At 36.1% G+C, this 17,461-nt stretch overlaps 1 protein-coding gene across 1 annotated transcript; it reads left to right on the forward strand.

Annotated features, from left to right (window-relative positions):
- On the forward strand, positions 1-6,890 carry LOC122607232 (receptor like protein 21-like). The gene is made up of 7 exons (XM_043780167.1): positions 1-492; positions 1,206-1,391; positions 2,169-2,252; positions 2,885-3,040; positions 3,788-3,933; positions 4,400-4,574; positions 4,683-6,890. Exons 1-7 carry the CDS (start codon positions 36-38, stop codon positions 6,854-6,856), a joined length of 3,378 nt encoding a protein of 1,125 aa, XP_043636102.1. The 5' UTR covers positions 1-35; the 3' UTR covers positions 6,857-6,890.
- The last annotated feature ends 10,571 nt before the right edge of the window (positions 6,891-17,461 follow it).

Consider the following 17,461-nt stretch of genomic DNA (forward strand, 5'->3'; position numbering starts at 1 on the left):
TCACCCTTAATTATTATTTGATTCTACTATATAAAATGGAGAGTTGCTTTTCAAGCAATCATGAACCATGGTTGTATGGGTTTTTTGTATGCATGATGATGCTACCAATTTTCATGGTTGGACAGATACAAGGTGTTTGTATAGAAGAAGAAAGAAAGGCACTTCTAGATATCAAAGCCTCCTTGAATGATTTTTGCTACAAATATGATGTGGGCATTATTAATCTTCTTCCCACTTGGGTTGATCATGGAAATACCAGTGGTAGTAGACGCAACGAATGCTGTAATTGGGAGAGAGTCAAGTGTAACATGACCACCGGGCATGTAACGTACCTGTCTTTGGGAAACATGATTGGTGAACCTACAGATGATTGGTACTCCTACCACAGTGATAAAATATGGCCGTTAAATGTTTCTCTCTTTCTTCATTTTAAAGAACTGAGAAGTCTCGATTTGTCATTAAATCATATTGACGACACGATACTTAGCACAGGTATCATTCGCTTCTTTGTCCAATAATTACTACACTACTATATATATATGTTTTTTTCTCACAGACAAGAAAAATAACTATCATCTCATCACTTACCCACCAGTAACGACTTCAACTCAAACAAACAAGAGATAAGATCTACATATATATTATTAGCATCAACAGCAACACAAACAAAAATAAATCTAATAAAAAAGAAATAAGATGTAGACAAAGAATCTGGTGGTGGTATGACATCGCCTCACAGTGGTGATGGTCGGAGGTGTTGCCGGCCTGGTGATGATAGTGTTAATTAGTTCCAGCATTATTGTTCGTCAAGACCTCGGAACTATATGCATGTAGGCTGTTTCCCGCATCCAATTCACACCCGGTGACAACTGATATCCCACCATCACCGATCTCTAAGGTGTTCTACATCTCAAAAAAGATGAACTGTTATGTCCGCCCTAACGAGCAAACATGAAAATACATTGCATATTTTGTTGTTTTTCTTCATACGTTGCAACATTGAAACCCATATGAAAAACAACAAATATCTATTTTAACACACATAGCTTATACAAAACTAACCCACAATACAATGACCAGCTCGATCATTCTTTTCTTGATTACCATAATAAGTTACCAATACTTCTAACATGTTAGATAACATTTTTTTATATCATAATTGTCTAGAAATATTATAACTTTTAATTTGTTTGACTGTTTTACAGGACCCGAAAGGTTGTCGAGTTTGAAAAAACTGGAGACATTCAATCTTAGTTATAATAGTATTGGAAGCGGCCTCTTTCCTTCATTAGGTGGAGTCACCTCACTCAAAACTTTGGATATGAGTTGCACTGCCAAAGACAACTATCCGTCATCAAGCAAAGCAGAAAGTGGAACAAAAGTTAAAAACGGTAAGACCTTAGTTAATTACGTAATAATTTTGTTGGGAACAATACTTCATGATAAATTAAAGTTGCTATAGTGGATCACACCTTTTTCAAATTCCTGGACTGAAGAGTTTCTTATGAAGGCCAGACTTTTTTCTTTCTAAAACAAGGATATTTCTAACTCCTTAATTTCGTTGTTTTTTTTTTGGAATATATGGGCCGACAAATTTTAAATAATGTTAGGGTGTTTACGGCGTGGTTACCCAGTTTCTCCCTATAACTCAAACCAAACTGGAACCCAAATTGCTATGTATATCAAACCGAACCGGACCGTGTGACTGATAGGAGAATACTAAACCAAACCAATGTAACCGGTATCTATTGGCCGGTATACCATACGTATGATGGTTTGGCTTCATTTTCTTTCTTTGTTTGTTTTTTTTTAATAACTGATAATGGTTCTATTTGTTTCTAAAAATATATTTATGTAACTCACCATTTTTAATTTTTTTAATTCTTATACCTTGATATTTAACAATGTTACCGTGTGAAACCATTAATAAATTAGTTGTTATGGTTTAACCATGTGTTGTTGTGTTGTATTAACATGTTTCGCGTGTCAAAACTGAGAGCTCTATATGTTGACTATACTACGACATATTGACATGATAATTGATGCTTTAATTGTTCTAAAGGAATGCGCAAATACATCAATGTAGGTGACTATGTGTTGAATTATTAATTCGGGTTCGTAGTTTATATCCATTCGTTCCGAAGATTGAGGGTTATACATTTTTGCAGATATATCAATATTGGCAGCTTTGGAAAACTTAGTGGTATTGGATCTCACTGGGAGCGACTCTTATGGTACCTTCCAAGTGCCAGGTAATGGAATTTGATACGTACTCTTACAACACCGCAAAAAGCAGCATGGTTGGATCAGTGGTAAACACCCTTGGCCTCTAGAGACAGAGGTCATGGGTTCGATCCTCATCCCATGCAAAGGTTGGAGGGCATTTTCTACCATTTAGGTAGAAACTGGAAGCAGCCTCTCTACTAAGGTAGAGGTAAGATCTGCCTACATCTTAACCTCCCCCAAACACCGTTGAGGTATTGGGGCTCAAAACCCACGAAAGGCGGCACTGAACAGTTACTTTTCTTACAACACCGCAAAATTATACACCGTGCTTATGAATTTTGATTCTTTTTTTGGGAGAAAAGAAAGTTCTCATTAAAAAAAATTATGGGAACTAATATAGTAAAAATGCACATGCTTAACTATACCATCTTGATTTCTCCCATAAATTATACAGTAGTTTTCTTTGAAATTTTGGAGAAATCTAAAAACTAATACATGATTTTGTACTTTGTTTGAACATTATTTTTTGTAATCCTTTGCTTATAAAACTAATGAGGAGTTTTTAGAAAGAAATTTTGGTAATTAATGGTGGAGTATTGGTTAATTGATTAGAAATATTTATTTCTACACTAATAAATCCATACATGTGTTATGATAGGAGGTTCAGAGAAGATTTCTAAATTGAAGAGTTTGGAAACTCTATCTCTCGCTTACAATCAATTTAATGGAACGATTATCACATCTTTAAGTGTCATTTCATCGCTAAAAGAAGTAGATCTTAGTTATAATCCGTTATCTGTGTTTCCAACCGAAGGTGAGTTTTATCTCTAGCTTCATAAATCATTATATTTTCTTCATGTCTATTCTTTAACTTTACAACAAGGAAAAATAATACTTTTTCACATAGAGTACTACCGAAGGTGTGTCAAAATTATTATTGGGTTTATCGTCTAAAAATACATACTAGTTTTTCACTTGCCCCTTCAACTTTTCCGTCAACTATAACAACCTGATTGCTGAGTTTTTCACTTTGGTTTTTTTTTTACCTGATTCCATATAAAATTTTCGGTCAAGTTACTATTGTGACTAATAGATTGCTGAGTCTAATACATGATGACGTAACATTTACAGCTAAAGGTTTTTGTCCTTATGTGACAACATATTTTAATTTTACTGTACTTCTTATTTAATTAGCCGGCCATTATATTATATTTTTGATTTATTTGATAGCTTCACTAGATCTTGAACCACTACTAAAATTATATGATAAACAATGTTTTCAGAGCGGGATTGAACATTGAACCATGTTAGAGAACGGTTCACGTTTCAACCAGTTCAACAGTTCGGGTCAAACAAGAAAAACCAGACCATCTTTTTTGTGTATAAGTTTGTTAGTAGATATGTATAATTTGTATGATAAGTATAATCAAACTACTTTATCTAACTATATTTGAACTAAGCTTGCTGTTATTTGCAAGTTTTTTCATTTTATTTCCATTATTATGATGGTAGAAAAATAAAATCGCCAAATTGATTCTATATCTTATTTTAATTTGATTGATGTTGGATGATAACTTCTTCAAAAAAGACGTCATGCGATCCATCGCTGCTTTTCCATCCCTAAGAATTCTTTCTTTGAATTTTGGATATGATTTCGAAGAAGAAATACCCTTTGGTAATGATTTGTTTCAAATGTATCCAAATATGGTTTCAACTCTAAATGTTGTTATCATCATGCATCTCTAACTCTCACATATTGAGATAGTACGTGTCTGGCGTTAATTTTGTTGGCATGACATCTATATATATATGGTTGTCATATCATAGAATGTATCACCGGGTACATGCAATAATTAAAACTTACTCCATCGTTACATATGATTGACAGCCTTTTTATTGCTTATTGTATTTATTATCGATTTACCTCGTGTCTTTTTTTTTTAATTTTTTTTATCTAATTTCAGAACTGCCCCATTTGCCTGACTTGGAAATCCTCTGCTTGAGAGGTAATAATTTCAATGGAACGCTACCAATAGAAGGTAAACACTTTTCCTTACATCAATAATTCATTTAAAGAGTGCCACTGCCTAAATAAAACTAGTCAAGTACTAATTACCTACCCATCAGAAATAATTAGCTTAATCCACTTGAACCATCAATCATAAATGATTAGAAATATTTTCCTGTTGCCTGTCATATAGCTTTGGCATCTTTTCACCATCTGGAGGTCTTAGATTTGAGTCAAAACAGCTTTTCTGGAAGTATCCCGTCGACAATACAGTCATTGTCTTCTCTTAGGGCCATCTCATTCGCTGGCAACGCACTCAATGGATCGCTGCCTGAAACTGGTAACATATCTAAAGAATGCATTAATTAAGATATGCAAATGTAATGTATGTCGTGTTTACTCTTAAAGGCTTAACCATAGTCTTTTTTTAAAAAAAATATTTTGACAGGGTTATGTGACTTAAAGAATCTCCATGAGCTCGATCTTAGTGACAACATGTTCAGTGGTAGCCTGCCTGAATGTTTCAACAGGCTATCATCTCTTAAGGTCTTTGATATTTCTTCAAATTTATTCACGGGATCACTTCCGCCATCTCTGTTCGCTAATCTCACATCTCTCGAGCACGTAGATTTTAGTCATAACAAGTTTGAAGATTCATTCTCCTTCAGCTTATTCTCCAATCATACAAAGCTTGAGGTAGTTGCTTTTAAAAGCGACAACGACAAGTTTGTGGTCATAACAGAAGAGCCTAAAGGTTGGATTCCAACATTCCAGTTGAAAGTTCTCGTGCTGTCGAATTGCCATATTAACAGGCCAAAAGGAAGTGGTGTTCCTAGTTTTCTACTTCTCCAGCACAAGTTACAGTTCCTAGACATGTCGCACAACTCCTTGGAGGGACACTTTCCAAATTGGTTGACAAAAAATAATACTGCCGTGGAATTTCTTATTCTAAGGAACAACTCATTCGACGGTAATATTTCTATGCTGTCATTATTAAGGAACGACCGAATGGTGTGGTTGGATATTTCTGAAAATCTCGTGAGAGGTACTATCCCCAGCGATATACAAAAGCTCTTTCCCAGTATAACTCAGTTAAATATGTCCAGGAATTTTTTAGATGGTGTTATCCCATTTTCCGTTGGTGAATTGAGTCGGTTAGAGGCACTGGATTTATCTCATAATCAGTTGAGTGGAGAAGTACCAATGGGATTGCTCACAAATCTTTCGGAGTTGTGGCAATTAAAACTATCAGATAACAGCTTGCAGGGAGAGGTACTATCGGGAAACTTAAGCTTCGGTTCTTTAACGAGGCTTCAGTTAGATAGCAACCTTTTCACAGGGAAGATTGCAAGTGTGCTTGGCGAGAACGTTTATATGTATCTTCTGGATATTAGCGATAACTCATTCTCGGGTATGATACCCGGTTGGATAAGCAACCATTCTATCGTGGAACTTTTGGTGAGAAACAATCAGTTGGAGGGGCAGTTTCCTTGTGGAACAGCTTCATTCTCTTTTCTCGATATCTCATATAATAGTTTCTCAGGTCCCATCCCGTCCTGCTTAAGTTGGCAATTTGTGAAGCATCTACATTTGGGTTTCAACAGATTTACTGGATCTATACCAGCTTCGTTTAGCAATTTGACCAGTGTTTTGACTTTGGATATACAAAACAACAGCTTGTCAGGCAGTATTCCTGAGGTTCTTGGTGAACTATCCAATTTGAGGATCCTTCTTTTGGGAAAAAATAAGTTTAGGGGGTCGATTCCAAAGCAGTTGTGCCAGTTACGTAATGCGAGTTTGATAGATTTATCTAGCAACTTCCTTTCTGGTTCAATACCTCCCTGCCTTGAAAATATTACTGGGGCAACTTACCCTGCTTTCATACAGGAATTAATTTCCAGCTTGGGTTTTGGGGTTTCAGTTGATTTTGGCGAATTTGTGGAGACGTTTGAAACAGAAGACATAGCTGAGTTTACAATAAAAAGCATGCCTCGCCCCTACAAAGGTAAGATCCTCGATAACATGACAGGGTTGGATCTATCGTGCAACAAACTCACAGGTGAAATCCCACCGGAACTAGGGAGGTTGACCCAGATTCACGTTTTGAACCTTTCTCACAACCAGCTGACTGGACCCATCCCAGTGTCGTTCTCAAATCTTTCGAATATAGAAAGCATGGACCTTTCTTCAAATCGTCTGAGTGGCAAAGTTCCATCGGAACTAACTAAGCTGAACTCCTTGGCTGTTTTTAATGTTTCCAACAACAATCTATCAGGTAGACTCCCAGACTTGACAGCACAGTTTGGTACCTTTTCCAGTGCAAGCTATGAAGGGAACCCATTTCTTTGCGGGCAGCCGCTAGAGAAGCAATGCACGACTACGACCAAGTCACCGACGATCATCGTTCCACCAGCTGAAGAAGGCACTGAAAAATGGTACGATATTGATATGGCATCCTTTTATGCCACATGGTCTGTGGTCATGTTGGGATTTGCTGCGGTTCTTTACATGAATCCTTACTGGCGTCGAAGGTGGCTAGACTTTGTTGAAGAATGTATGTATAAATGCTATTACTTTCTGTATGATTTAGTAAGGAAGCCCTCTATGCTCTTCCGTAACTAGGTCAGGTCTCTTAAAGAATTGATGTGTAATAAGATTAAAATCAACTCTTTATTATTAGTTGTTTTCCATTGCCTACCACATGTTCGATGAAATGCTCCACTGACATCTCCAATCTGCCAACAACCTTTTTCTACTTCGAGATTGATTCTGCTTCCTTATACCCCCACAACATCATCTTCTTCCTTATGTCCAAGATGTGAATCGGGGTACTGTTTTTGAAATGCTCTTGGTGCCCACCAACCATTTGTTGAAATTTCACCTTTAACCTTTATTTCTAGGGCCTTTTAACTAAATTTTTCGTATTTCAACGGGTCTTTAAAGAGCCTATCATGACTAAATTTGATTCAACTTTGATTCTAAAGAATGTCAATATTCTCACACAGACCGATTAACTTAGCAACGCATCAGAAAATTATTCTAGCATACTATATTAATATACTGAACTCATTGTCTCCAATCCAACATACTTAAAATTAAAAAAAAAAAAATACATACTCATATCTACTTAAAAATAAAAAACTAAAGTTGGCCCCAAAAATACAATTTGTCAAATTGGTTTGGCAAACTGACTAGCAAACTTGTCTAGTCAAGCAAACTCTCCATTCGAGATAGTCTTAAACATGTGAATCACAAGCAGGAAGAGGTAAGTAAGCAACTATTTTTTAAGGAAATGTTAGAAGTGAAAGACAAAAATAAAGACAAGCAAAAAAAAAAATCTAATCACATTAATGATAATAAAGAGCCAACGAAAACCTGTCTTAAACCAAAGATTAGTTTAAGGGAAAATGTTGATAGTTAATCTAAACTCTAAGTTGAATATGTCAAGTTAGAAATGTATGCTAGTGTCTAGTATTTATATGTGTCAAATATAAAGGTTGTCTATGTATATATAAAATGACAGATAGTTATGTATAAGTCATTGACACCCATTCATTAACCAGATAGAAATAAGCACTGATTGAAAAATTATATATATATATATATATGTGTGTGTGTGTGTTTGTGTGTGTGTGTGTGTGGCATTTGTAGTGTGTAGATGATGGTGGCGGTGGTCGGAGATGATGGTTAATTTGCATCCATATAACTTACACATGTGTAAGTCATGGTGGCGATGGTCGCCGTCGCCGGAAAATCATGGTGGTGGTCGGAGATGATGGTGGGTGGTGCTTACACATGTGTAAGTTGTAAAATTTACACATGTTCTTTGTTACATCATTTATAACATAGTGTGATTCGATGTATGTTTTCTGTGTGAACCCTGGTTTGCCAATCTGTGTTTCTCACATGGGATGCTATTTTTCTGATGTGAACTTGTTGAAACTTGAAAGTAGGTTTAGGAGAGCAGATTTCATACTTCTTCACTACTTTGTGCGTATGTATTTGGAGCTTAGTTTTTTGATTTTGGGGGATTGCTTAGATTGCAAGCATATCGTTTTATGTTTGTCTTTCTGCTTCTCAGCTTCTTTTTTTTTTTTTTCTTTTAATAATTATTTTTATATCAGAATTCTGTTTGTGAACTGACCAGCTGCAGTTTCTTGCTATATTTTGTTGGGATCATCTAAATTTGCAAAATGGTTTTGTTTATAGGGATCATGGTGATATGTCATCGAAAAAGTATCGAAAACGTGTATACCTTGGGACTCTTAACTTTGTTCCTCAGTTTACAAGCTTCTGGAGAACATGCCCATGCCCTGGGAACAGGTACTGTTATATCATCTCTCTTGGCCGCTTAACTTTCCTGATATTATGAGTTGTTTTGCAATCTGTCTTTTCCTGAATGATTTACCGATTTTTTTTTTAACATAGGTCCGTGATGTTAAAGTGCTATATCACATCACTGGTGCAATCACATTTGTTAATGAGATTCCATGGGTTGTTGAACCAATATATCTTGCTCAGGTATGGCATTTTTCTTTAAAGTAATAGTTCTATGAAGTGGAAAAGACACAAGTAAAAGGGTGTTCAACAGTAACTTATTTTTACTTTCCAATATCATTCTCATGAAAGAAATCGATCTTTATGAACTTGTGCAGTGGGGGACCATGTGGATCATGAAGCAGAGGGAGAAGAGGGATCAAAGACATTTCAAGAGAATGCGTTTTCCTCCTTTTGATGACGAGGACCCTCCATTGGATTATACGGACAATCTTCTGGATGTGGATCCTTTGGAACCCATTCAACTAGAGTTGGATGAGAAGATTCTGCTGTATATACTTGGTTCTATGACCATAAGCCTCTAGTGAAGACCAAATTTATTAATGGACCAAGTTATAGAAAGTGGCATCTCTCACTTCCTATCAGGGCCACACTTCATCGATTAGCAGGACAATTGCTATCTGATCTTATTGATAGGAATTACTTCTACCTGTTTGATATGGAGTCGTTTTTCACTGCCAAAGCTCTTAACATGTGCATACCAGGTATGTTTATCTGATTACGTCTCCGTCATTTATCCTGGCTAATTGCTGTATGTCACCAGTACATACCTGTCAAGTGTTTGTTGAACTTACTGATCGCTGTTATGACTTGTTTGAGCATCTCCTAACCACTTCCATTGTTTTTTAGGTGGTCCAAAATTTGAACCCTTGTACCGTGACATGGAGAAGGGTGACGAGGATTGGAATGAGTTCAATGATATCAATAAACTTATCATCCGTTCACCTTTGAGGACCGAGTACAGGATTGCTTTCCCTCATCTGTATAACAACAGGCCAAGAAAAGTAAGGTTATGCATATATCATACACCGATGGTTATGTGTATAAAAACAGAGGATCCTGATTTGCCTGCATATTATTATGATCCCTTGATACACTCAAAAACTGTGAAACATGTTATGTTTTACGTGTTAGAAATTTATGGGGTATTTTTTGGGGTAATTTGGTAAAAGGGGTAAAACAATATGAATTTTACTTTCCACATTCTGTTGCAGCAAGGAAGAACTTGCTTTTTATTTTGGCATTTTAAGGCCCAACAAACGCAAATAGTTAATTTTTTTTAAGTTTTTGCCAAACATTTAAAACAGATTATTTACGATTTCAAAACACAATAATCTGAGTATTTTTTTTCCCATGCAGAACCAAAGTACGTGCGTTTGGCAAGAAAATGTGAATTGAAGAGTAAGAGTGACTGGTTTAAATGCTTGTGTACTGATACTTTCTTTGGAGTATCTAATACCTTGAATCACATGGGAGTTTGTGCTGCTGTTGATGCATACTTTAAGGTCAGCCTTTTTTTTTATCGTATTGATTATTGGCAAACAATTTTATCATATAAATAACTTCCCGTTGCCAAAACAAATGTTACAGGAACTTTCTAGTGCAAGCAGCAATGCAGCTGAGACTGAATTCTCCTGCCAGCAATGTAACAGGTAGCCTCTTTGGTTATTGGACAACTCTTATACACTCCATAATTGAGTCTTGTGATAAATATTTAGCTATCGTTATCGGGGTTAAATGGGTAGTAGTATGTATAATAATGTTAGACTTACTATACCATGAAATCGGTTGAGCCAATTTGAGTCGAGTCAAGGACTGTCGTAAATGGGTTAAGAAATTGGTACAGAACAATATGGGTAAAGAAAATGATTACATGAATTATATGAGTACCTATGCAATGTTTCCTTTAAGTAGCAGATTGCCAAAAACAACTAAAGATAATAATGCGCTTAAGCTCGAAACTAAGATTATTCTTGAAATATATGACTCGTTTCTTATTATTTAACCAGCAGTTTTATAAAATCAACTGGATGAGCAACAATTTTCTGTCTATACATTTTGATTAGGTAATAAAGTATACTTGCAGCTGCTGATATATATATATATATATATATATATATATATAGGGGTGGGTTATTTATAGTTCAAGCATTTAAAAAAGTACAAAAAGTACATGTCTAAGTTAACTTACACATGTTTGTTCCTTCCATCTCCGACCACCACCACCATGATCATCTCCGACCACCACCACCATGATCATCTCCGACCACCACCATGATTCTCCGGCGACGGCGACCATCTCCGGCGAGACTTACACATGTGTAAGTTAACTTTCCGGCGAGAATCAGGTGCGTTTTCGGGTGGATACGGTACGGGCCAGAGGCCCTCATCCGTTCTAAGCTGACCGTCAAGGGACGCATATGGGAATCGTATGGATTTGATAGGCGGCGATCCAAGAGATGGTGACGGTTTGCTACGGTACGGGCGAAGCCCTTGATGCCGGCGCCGGCGCCGTGGTTGGGGTGGTCGGAGATGATGGTGGCTGGTGGTGATTGTCTCGCGAAGGAAAAAACCTAGAAATTTTAGACCCTAAAATGCTAAAAAAAAGTTGTACTTACACATGTGTAAGTTAGTTACACATCTGTAACTCTCGCCGGAGATGGTCGCCGTCGCCGGAGGATCATGGTGGTGGTCGGAGATGATCATGGTGGTGGTGGTGGTCGGAGATGGAAGGAAGAAGGAAGAAAAAGGAGGAAATACCTTGTACTTTTTGTACTTTTTTAAACCCTTGTACTAAAAATAACTTTCCTCTATATATATATATATCTATATATAGAGTTTCCTTATTTTGAGAACCATTTTTTTTGTAAGAACCATGAGAACTCTTGGATAATATACTTGTTCACATGTTTTTTTTGCTCATTCACATGTGAAATGATATAAAAAGGTATGTTGTAGAAGAAACTTTTTTATGAAACCTTCAAAGTAGCTTTTTATGAACTTGTGAATGAATTTGTTAACATTTTCTGTTCACATGTGACAAACGACTATATGTAAGGTTTTGAAAAAAATTTTCTTCTGCAACATATTTTTTTATAACGTTTCATATGTGAATGAACAAAAAAAACATGTGATCCAATAAAAATATTAGGAGTTCTTACGGTTCTTACAAAAAAATGGGTTCTCAAAATAAGGCTCCCCTATATATATATAGGAGTGAGATAATTTGAGACCATCTCTTATTTTAGAACCAACTAGGACCATTGATTTTTGTACACCATCATGATCTACTATGATATACAAGACTTTTTTGTAAAAACACTAAGATTTTCCGGCGATGGATCCATAAAAAAATCATGTGTAAGTGTGTAAGTTAACTTACACATGATTTTTCTGTGGGCCCGTCGCTTAAAAGTCTTAGTGTTTTTACAAAAAAGTCTTGTATATCATAGTAGATCATGATGGTGGTGTGTAACTTACGAAAATCAATGGTCCTTTTTTGGACTTTTTTTAGTTGGTCTCAAATTATCTTTCCCCTATATATATATATATATATATATATACATATAGTCTAAGAAATGTCGCGTACAATGTCAATGTCTCAATACTATCATGTTTTCATGGAATCTTGTTAAAAACTGTATTTTGATATAACAGCAGCCTCATTATAAGTCTTGCTGATTTTATTATCTATATTACAAAACAAGAATTCTACTCCTACAAAGCGAGTTAATTAAATTAATGTTGTTTGTTTCGTTTGTGGGGACTTTAAGAGCAAAACTGCATTCAAGGCTCATAATGTGGCAAAGCACAGCGGAGTAAGTGCAGCTTAGGCTATTATGGTGTTTTATGATTCGTAAACTTGTCAGGTCTTGAATGTGTAACAGTTAACCTTGAGATCTAAGTACTATTATGGTGTTTTAAGATGTTTAAACTTGTCAGGTCTTTAGAAAGAATATGTAACAGTTAACCTTGAGATCTAAGTATATGCTTGGTATTGATGTTTAAATGCATATCAAGTTAGTTTCTATAATAGCATTTGTAAATGCCATGGCTTTTTGGGGCGGGCATGAAACTGAGTTGCCATTGCCCCAAATTTTGGGATTTTCTTATTATGTAGGTTGTGGCAATGCAGTCCCAAGGCTTGGTTAAGCCCAACTCAGATAAACCGGGATCGAGTCCAAGCTCAAATAACTAGATAAAGCTTTGGACTTGTTTACAGCACTACATTAAGCACAGGAGAACTGATGACCACAAAAAAACAGACTTGGAAGTGATAAGGGGAAACGGAAAACTGGAAACTGAGCAAACGAAAACACAACTATTTCAACCATCAAAGCATTTAGCATTTACAAATGTTTCCAGCAAAAAAACGATGATGATGTTGAAAGAAGAAACTTCCAAGACTTAACATATTGTCCACCAACTGTAAATACCTACCCCATTAACAAGCGGCTCAAAAAGAAAACTAGAAAAACTGACTTCACACCCTGCTATTCCACTAAAGGCTTGAAAATTTCATCGCCTACACGTGTAACACCGTTCTGGGCTTGAGGAATTTCCTTTTCTAGCATGTATGTTCCTTTAAAGGTCATCAAAGTCGAGCATGTATGGTCATCAAACTTTGATGTTAGCTTTGGGCGACTCTTCTGTTGTGAAGAGGTACATCTACAAGCACTCTCTTAGGCCCTTGGTACAGAAGCAGACCTTAATCCCCTGACCACTCAAAACATATTAGTTTTTTAGAAAATAAACAGAAATGCCAAGTATTTTGTATTTAACAATTTACTAATTATAAAATTTTCATTTATCATAGCTACAAAAAGAAATACACAGACCTATTTAACACCTTCGACTTTATCTTATGTTGTGACACTTATACTTCGTAGCACTTTCAGATAACTTGAAGACCGGCATCGATGACCCGCAAAGTCACGTACCAAATCTGTGATAAGGACAAACATTTTGCATAAGTAGAAAGACACGGGTGATATAAGAAAAGATATCTGGCATAATGGGAAAACATAGATACTAACTTTCTTTTTCTGCCTCGTCGACTCTTGTTATCTGACAAAATTGACAGGCTTCTACTTGATAAGGTGTCCGGGCTTGGCGTGCTAAAATTATACACGCATTAGACAATCAATAAAAACCAAAAGACATCAAAAACTGATGAAAAGTGTCCATATTTACTTGACAATGATATAATTAACAAATCAATGACAACCATAAACAGACGGCCGGACAAGCTTTGGTGGGATTTAATAATGATTGGACTGGTTTTAAAAATGCAATGGAGTTTGAGAAGTCATTTGAAGCTGCCCATCACAGTAAGAAAGAATGGAAGGCCTCTGAAAATCCTAATGACTCTAGAATTTATGTATGGATAGCTCGGGCGAGTGACTTTGAATCTCAAGGGCCGATAGGAGAGAATCTCCGTGCTAATAGAGTTCTGAAAACGATTTCTGATCTTGTTCAAGAAGCTGTTGAAAACAGAAACAAAGCGGTCGTGGAGTTGGCAACTGAAATTGACATGAGAAAAGAAAATGTTGATGATTTGCAAGTCAAAAAACCAAGTCTTTGAGTAGGATGCTCGAGGAATAAGACAACCTTCATCAAGCTTTTTATGAAGGTTTGTTACTCCCCCGTTGCTTTCGTCTTGAGTCCTCTATCCAACTTTTCGAATACAGTGATGTAACTTTCAATCTGTAAAACTATTTTGGAGGTTTTTATGTGTTTGAAAATACACTTCAGCTGACTTTCAAGTTTCAACCCATTTAAACTGCTAACGTTCCAGCCAGATGCTTTGGCTTAACCCGTTTGACTTATTAGATATAAAATCTCAAAACAGTTCTCCATTATGGTTATGGGCTCCAAATTTCCACCTCAAGTGCTAATAGCGGATTGCCAGGGAGCACGTGAAAAGGGTGTTAGATGAACAGGAAATGCTAAATGCAGATTTGGAAAAACGTAGGAAAAAGCTTGATGACTGGAGCAGGAAACTCAAAATGAGTGAGGCCAAAACAGAACGCGATAAACAGAAGCTAGAAGAAGATAAAAGAAAGGTAATCGTATTCACAAGTTGATGTTCATAGGTTGCAGAGTTTTTATACATGCTAATCCTACTTATATTTACAATCAACTTATATGATTCATTTCTATGTGTTTCAATCCAGAATGATCTGCAAAACACTTCTCTGCATATGGCTTCCATGGAACAGAAAAAAGCTGATGAGAGTGTCTTGAGGCTGGTTGAAGAGCAGAAGGTAAACATGCTGAATTGTTAGTATTTAATATCCTAATAATAGAATTAATAAACAATAATAAGACAATATTGGTCGTAAGGGGTAATCTGTACATATACGATAGTTGAGGGTGCAAACTTGTGTGATTGTAACCTTGTAACCGTTTCTATTAGTATCCGTTAGTGTGTGTGTAACGGCTATATAAGCCACTCGATATTGTATAATACAAGAAGTTATTTTTGTTGAAAAGGGACCATGGTTTGAAAGTGTGATAGTCTTAGCAAGACATAAATTGGTAAGTTGTCACATAAAGACGACAAACGAAAAATAAGTTGCTATTTAGTAGTATTTTAGATTAGATGAATAACCTTAGTATATTATTTGGTACTATATTTATGGACTAGGGAAGTAGGGAGTGTTTGAGCTTGCTTGTTTATTAAGGGGATTAGTTTGTTTAAATGTATCAAAGTTTAAGATTGTTGTTTAATGCATCAAACATTTTATTATTGGCAATTGTATAGATAGATGACTTTTTCATTCGGTAACTGGTATTTTCTTGTTCACGTGGCTACCGTATAAGTTGCCACATCATCAATATCGGTGCTATGTCATTGGCTACAAGTCATATGAGGCCTTATACATACAATAGTAATAATTGAAAGTTAAATATGTATGCAAGTTTTAGGTAAAATAAGATACATTTATAAAGACTTGATGCCCCATTCTCATACAGTTTAAACACATTGCAGTTTCAAATAAGTGTCATCGACAAAGATCACTGGAATACAACGTTGGAATGTCTTAATTACCGGTCCAAATGTCCAAAATACAAACTTGAATGTTTGTATATGGCTTGAACTGGTTAGAGTCTGGATTAGCACATTGTAATTCAGCAATATACTTGGGCAATGCATCAAAGTTACTTGGCCAAGTTCCATACAACCTTTCAATTGCTATCCTTCTTGCATTCAACGCCTTGGCGTAGGTCACATCTGGCACTGAAAGTTGTTTTTTACTTGTGCATGGATGTGTTTGACTTGATAAGTTAAATCCTCCTTCACCTGGGGCAAAATTTTAGAAGCTATCATACTTGTTGGCATACATCAGTTGTTGTTAGGTATCACTTCTCCATAGCAATTGTAACTCTTGACCCACTTTGTGATCTATAACAATCCTAAACTGTTTATGCTAGATCCAACTACAACCCACCTACAGGGGACCCGGTCCATAACACCACGATAATTCTTCTCCCTGGTCATGCACTGTGCTTTCCAAAACTGTGGCCTCTAATCTTGAACAATAACTTCTCTGTTTTCTCTTATGTTTCAAAGCCTAATAACGTATACAAGTTCCGCCTTGCTTTGAAAAACCATTCCTTTTTCTATCACATTTCTTTCTATCGACCAAAATACCACATCTTCTTGAACTTCATTGAGTGGCATTAGACGATCTTCATCATCATTGTCAAGATTAAAATGTTGTTGTTGCTCCAAGGGACCTTTTACATGTGCCCCTTCATCATCTCCAAATACATCCCATCAACGCTATATCCGTCGATGGTATCATCGCTTGTATAAGGTGCCTCATCACCAGATTCATCAACCATTGGTGAAATTTCATCATCTTCGACATGTTCATCGTCTTCATTGTCTTCATCATCGTCACTGTCTTCATCATCTTCGTTATCTTCTGACTGGTTACCCGCTTGAAAAAAACATTGACTTTGAGTCAAGCTTAACAACTGGTTTGTAAAAGTAGGCTCGAACTTCACTTCAAATTGCGCATCACCCAGATGATAAATCATTGTCAAAGTATTATCATCCGTAATTAAAATTCTAAAAGGAACACCCTTAAATTCATACCATTAATATAATTGCAGTTTGAAGTCTTGTTTTGAAACACCAAAACAACTGTAAGTGACATCACAAATTTCTCAATAACTCATTACGTGAAAAAAAGGAAAACTTCTTCTTTTTGATGGATCTGCATTTTGAAGGATTTATTTACGAATGATACACAATCATCGCATCTTAACTAAACCATAATTGGGTTGAATGTGAAGATGCCATTATTCCTAGAAATATAGTCGAGTGTTTGAGTATTATCTCAAAATATTTGTTAGAATACTGATAATGGTTGTAGATACATCACATGTAATATATAGAGAGATTAGGTTTACAAATTTAAGTAGGGTTTCACCACGTCGCACCACGTGTTAGGATTTGGGCCGAACCCAGTTTTCCAAAGCTGGGTTCGGGCTTTATGTAGTGGTCCTGTTCCGGTCAAAGATTCCCTACAACATGTCACATCACTGCAAAACCGGTAATGCTAATACCGGTTTTGAGCTTCGAAATCTGAACCCGGTTTTGCGAATACCGGGCTCGAGCGAAAAAAACGATTTCAAAAAAATATATATATTCAAAAACTTATTTGACAAAACACCTTTGAAAATGCCCATTTAAAAAAAAATTCAAAACTAAAGTTAGCCCCATAAACTCAATTTGTCAAATTGGTTTGGCAAACTGAGTAACAAACTAGAAGTACATTGGAAACCGATGTTCAATTTGTCCGGTCAAACAAACTGTCTATTCGAGATTGCCTTAAGTAAGCAAGAGAAGCACTTTGTTTCAAGTAAGATAAGATG

Source organism: Erigeron canadensis, chromosome 7 (genome assembly GCF_010389155.1).
Source record: "Erigeron canadensis isolate Cc75 chromosome 7, C_canadensis_v1, whole genome shotgun sequence".
Classification (NCBI taxonomy): domain Eukaryota; kingdom Viridiplantae; phylum Streptophyta; class Magnoliopsida; order Asterales; family Asteraceae; genus Erigeron; species Erigeron canadensis.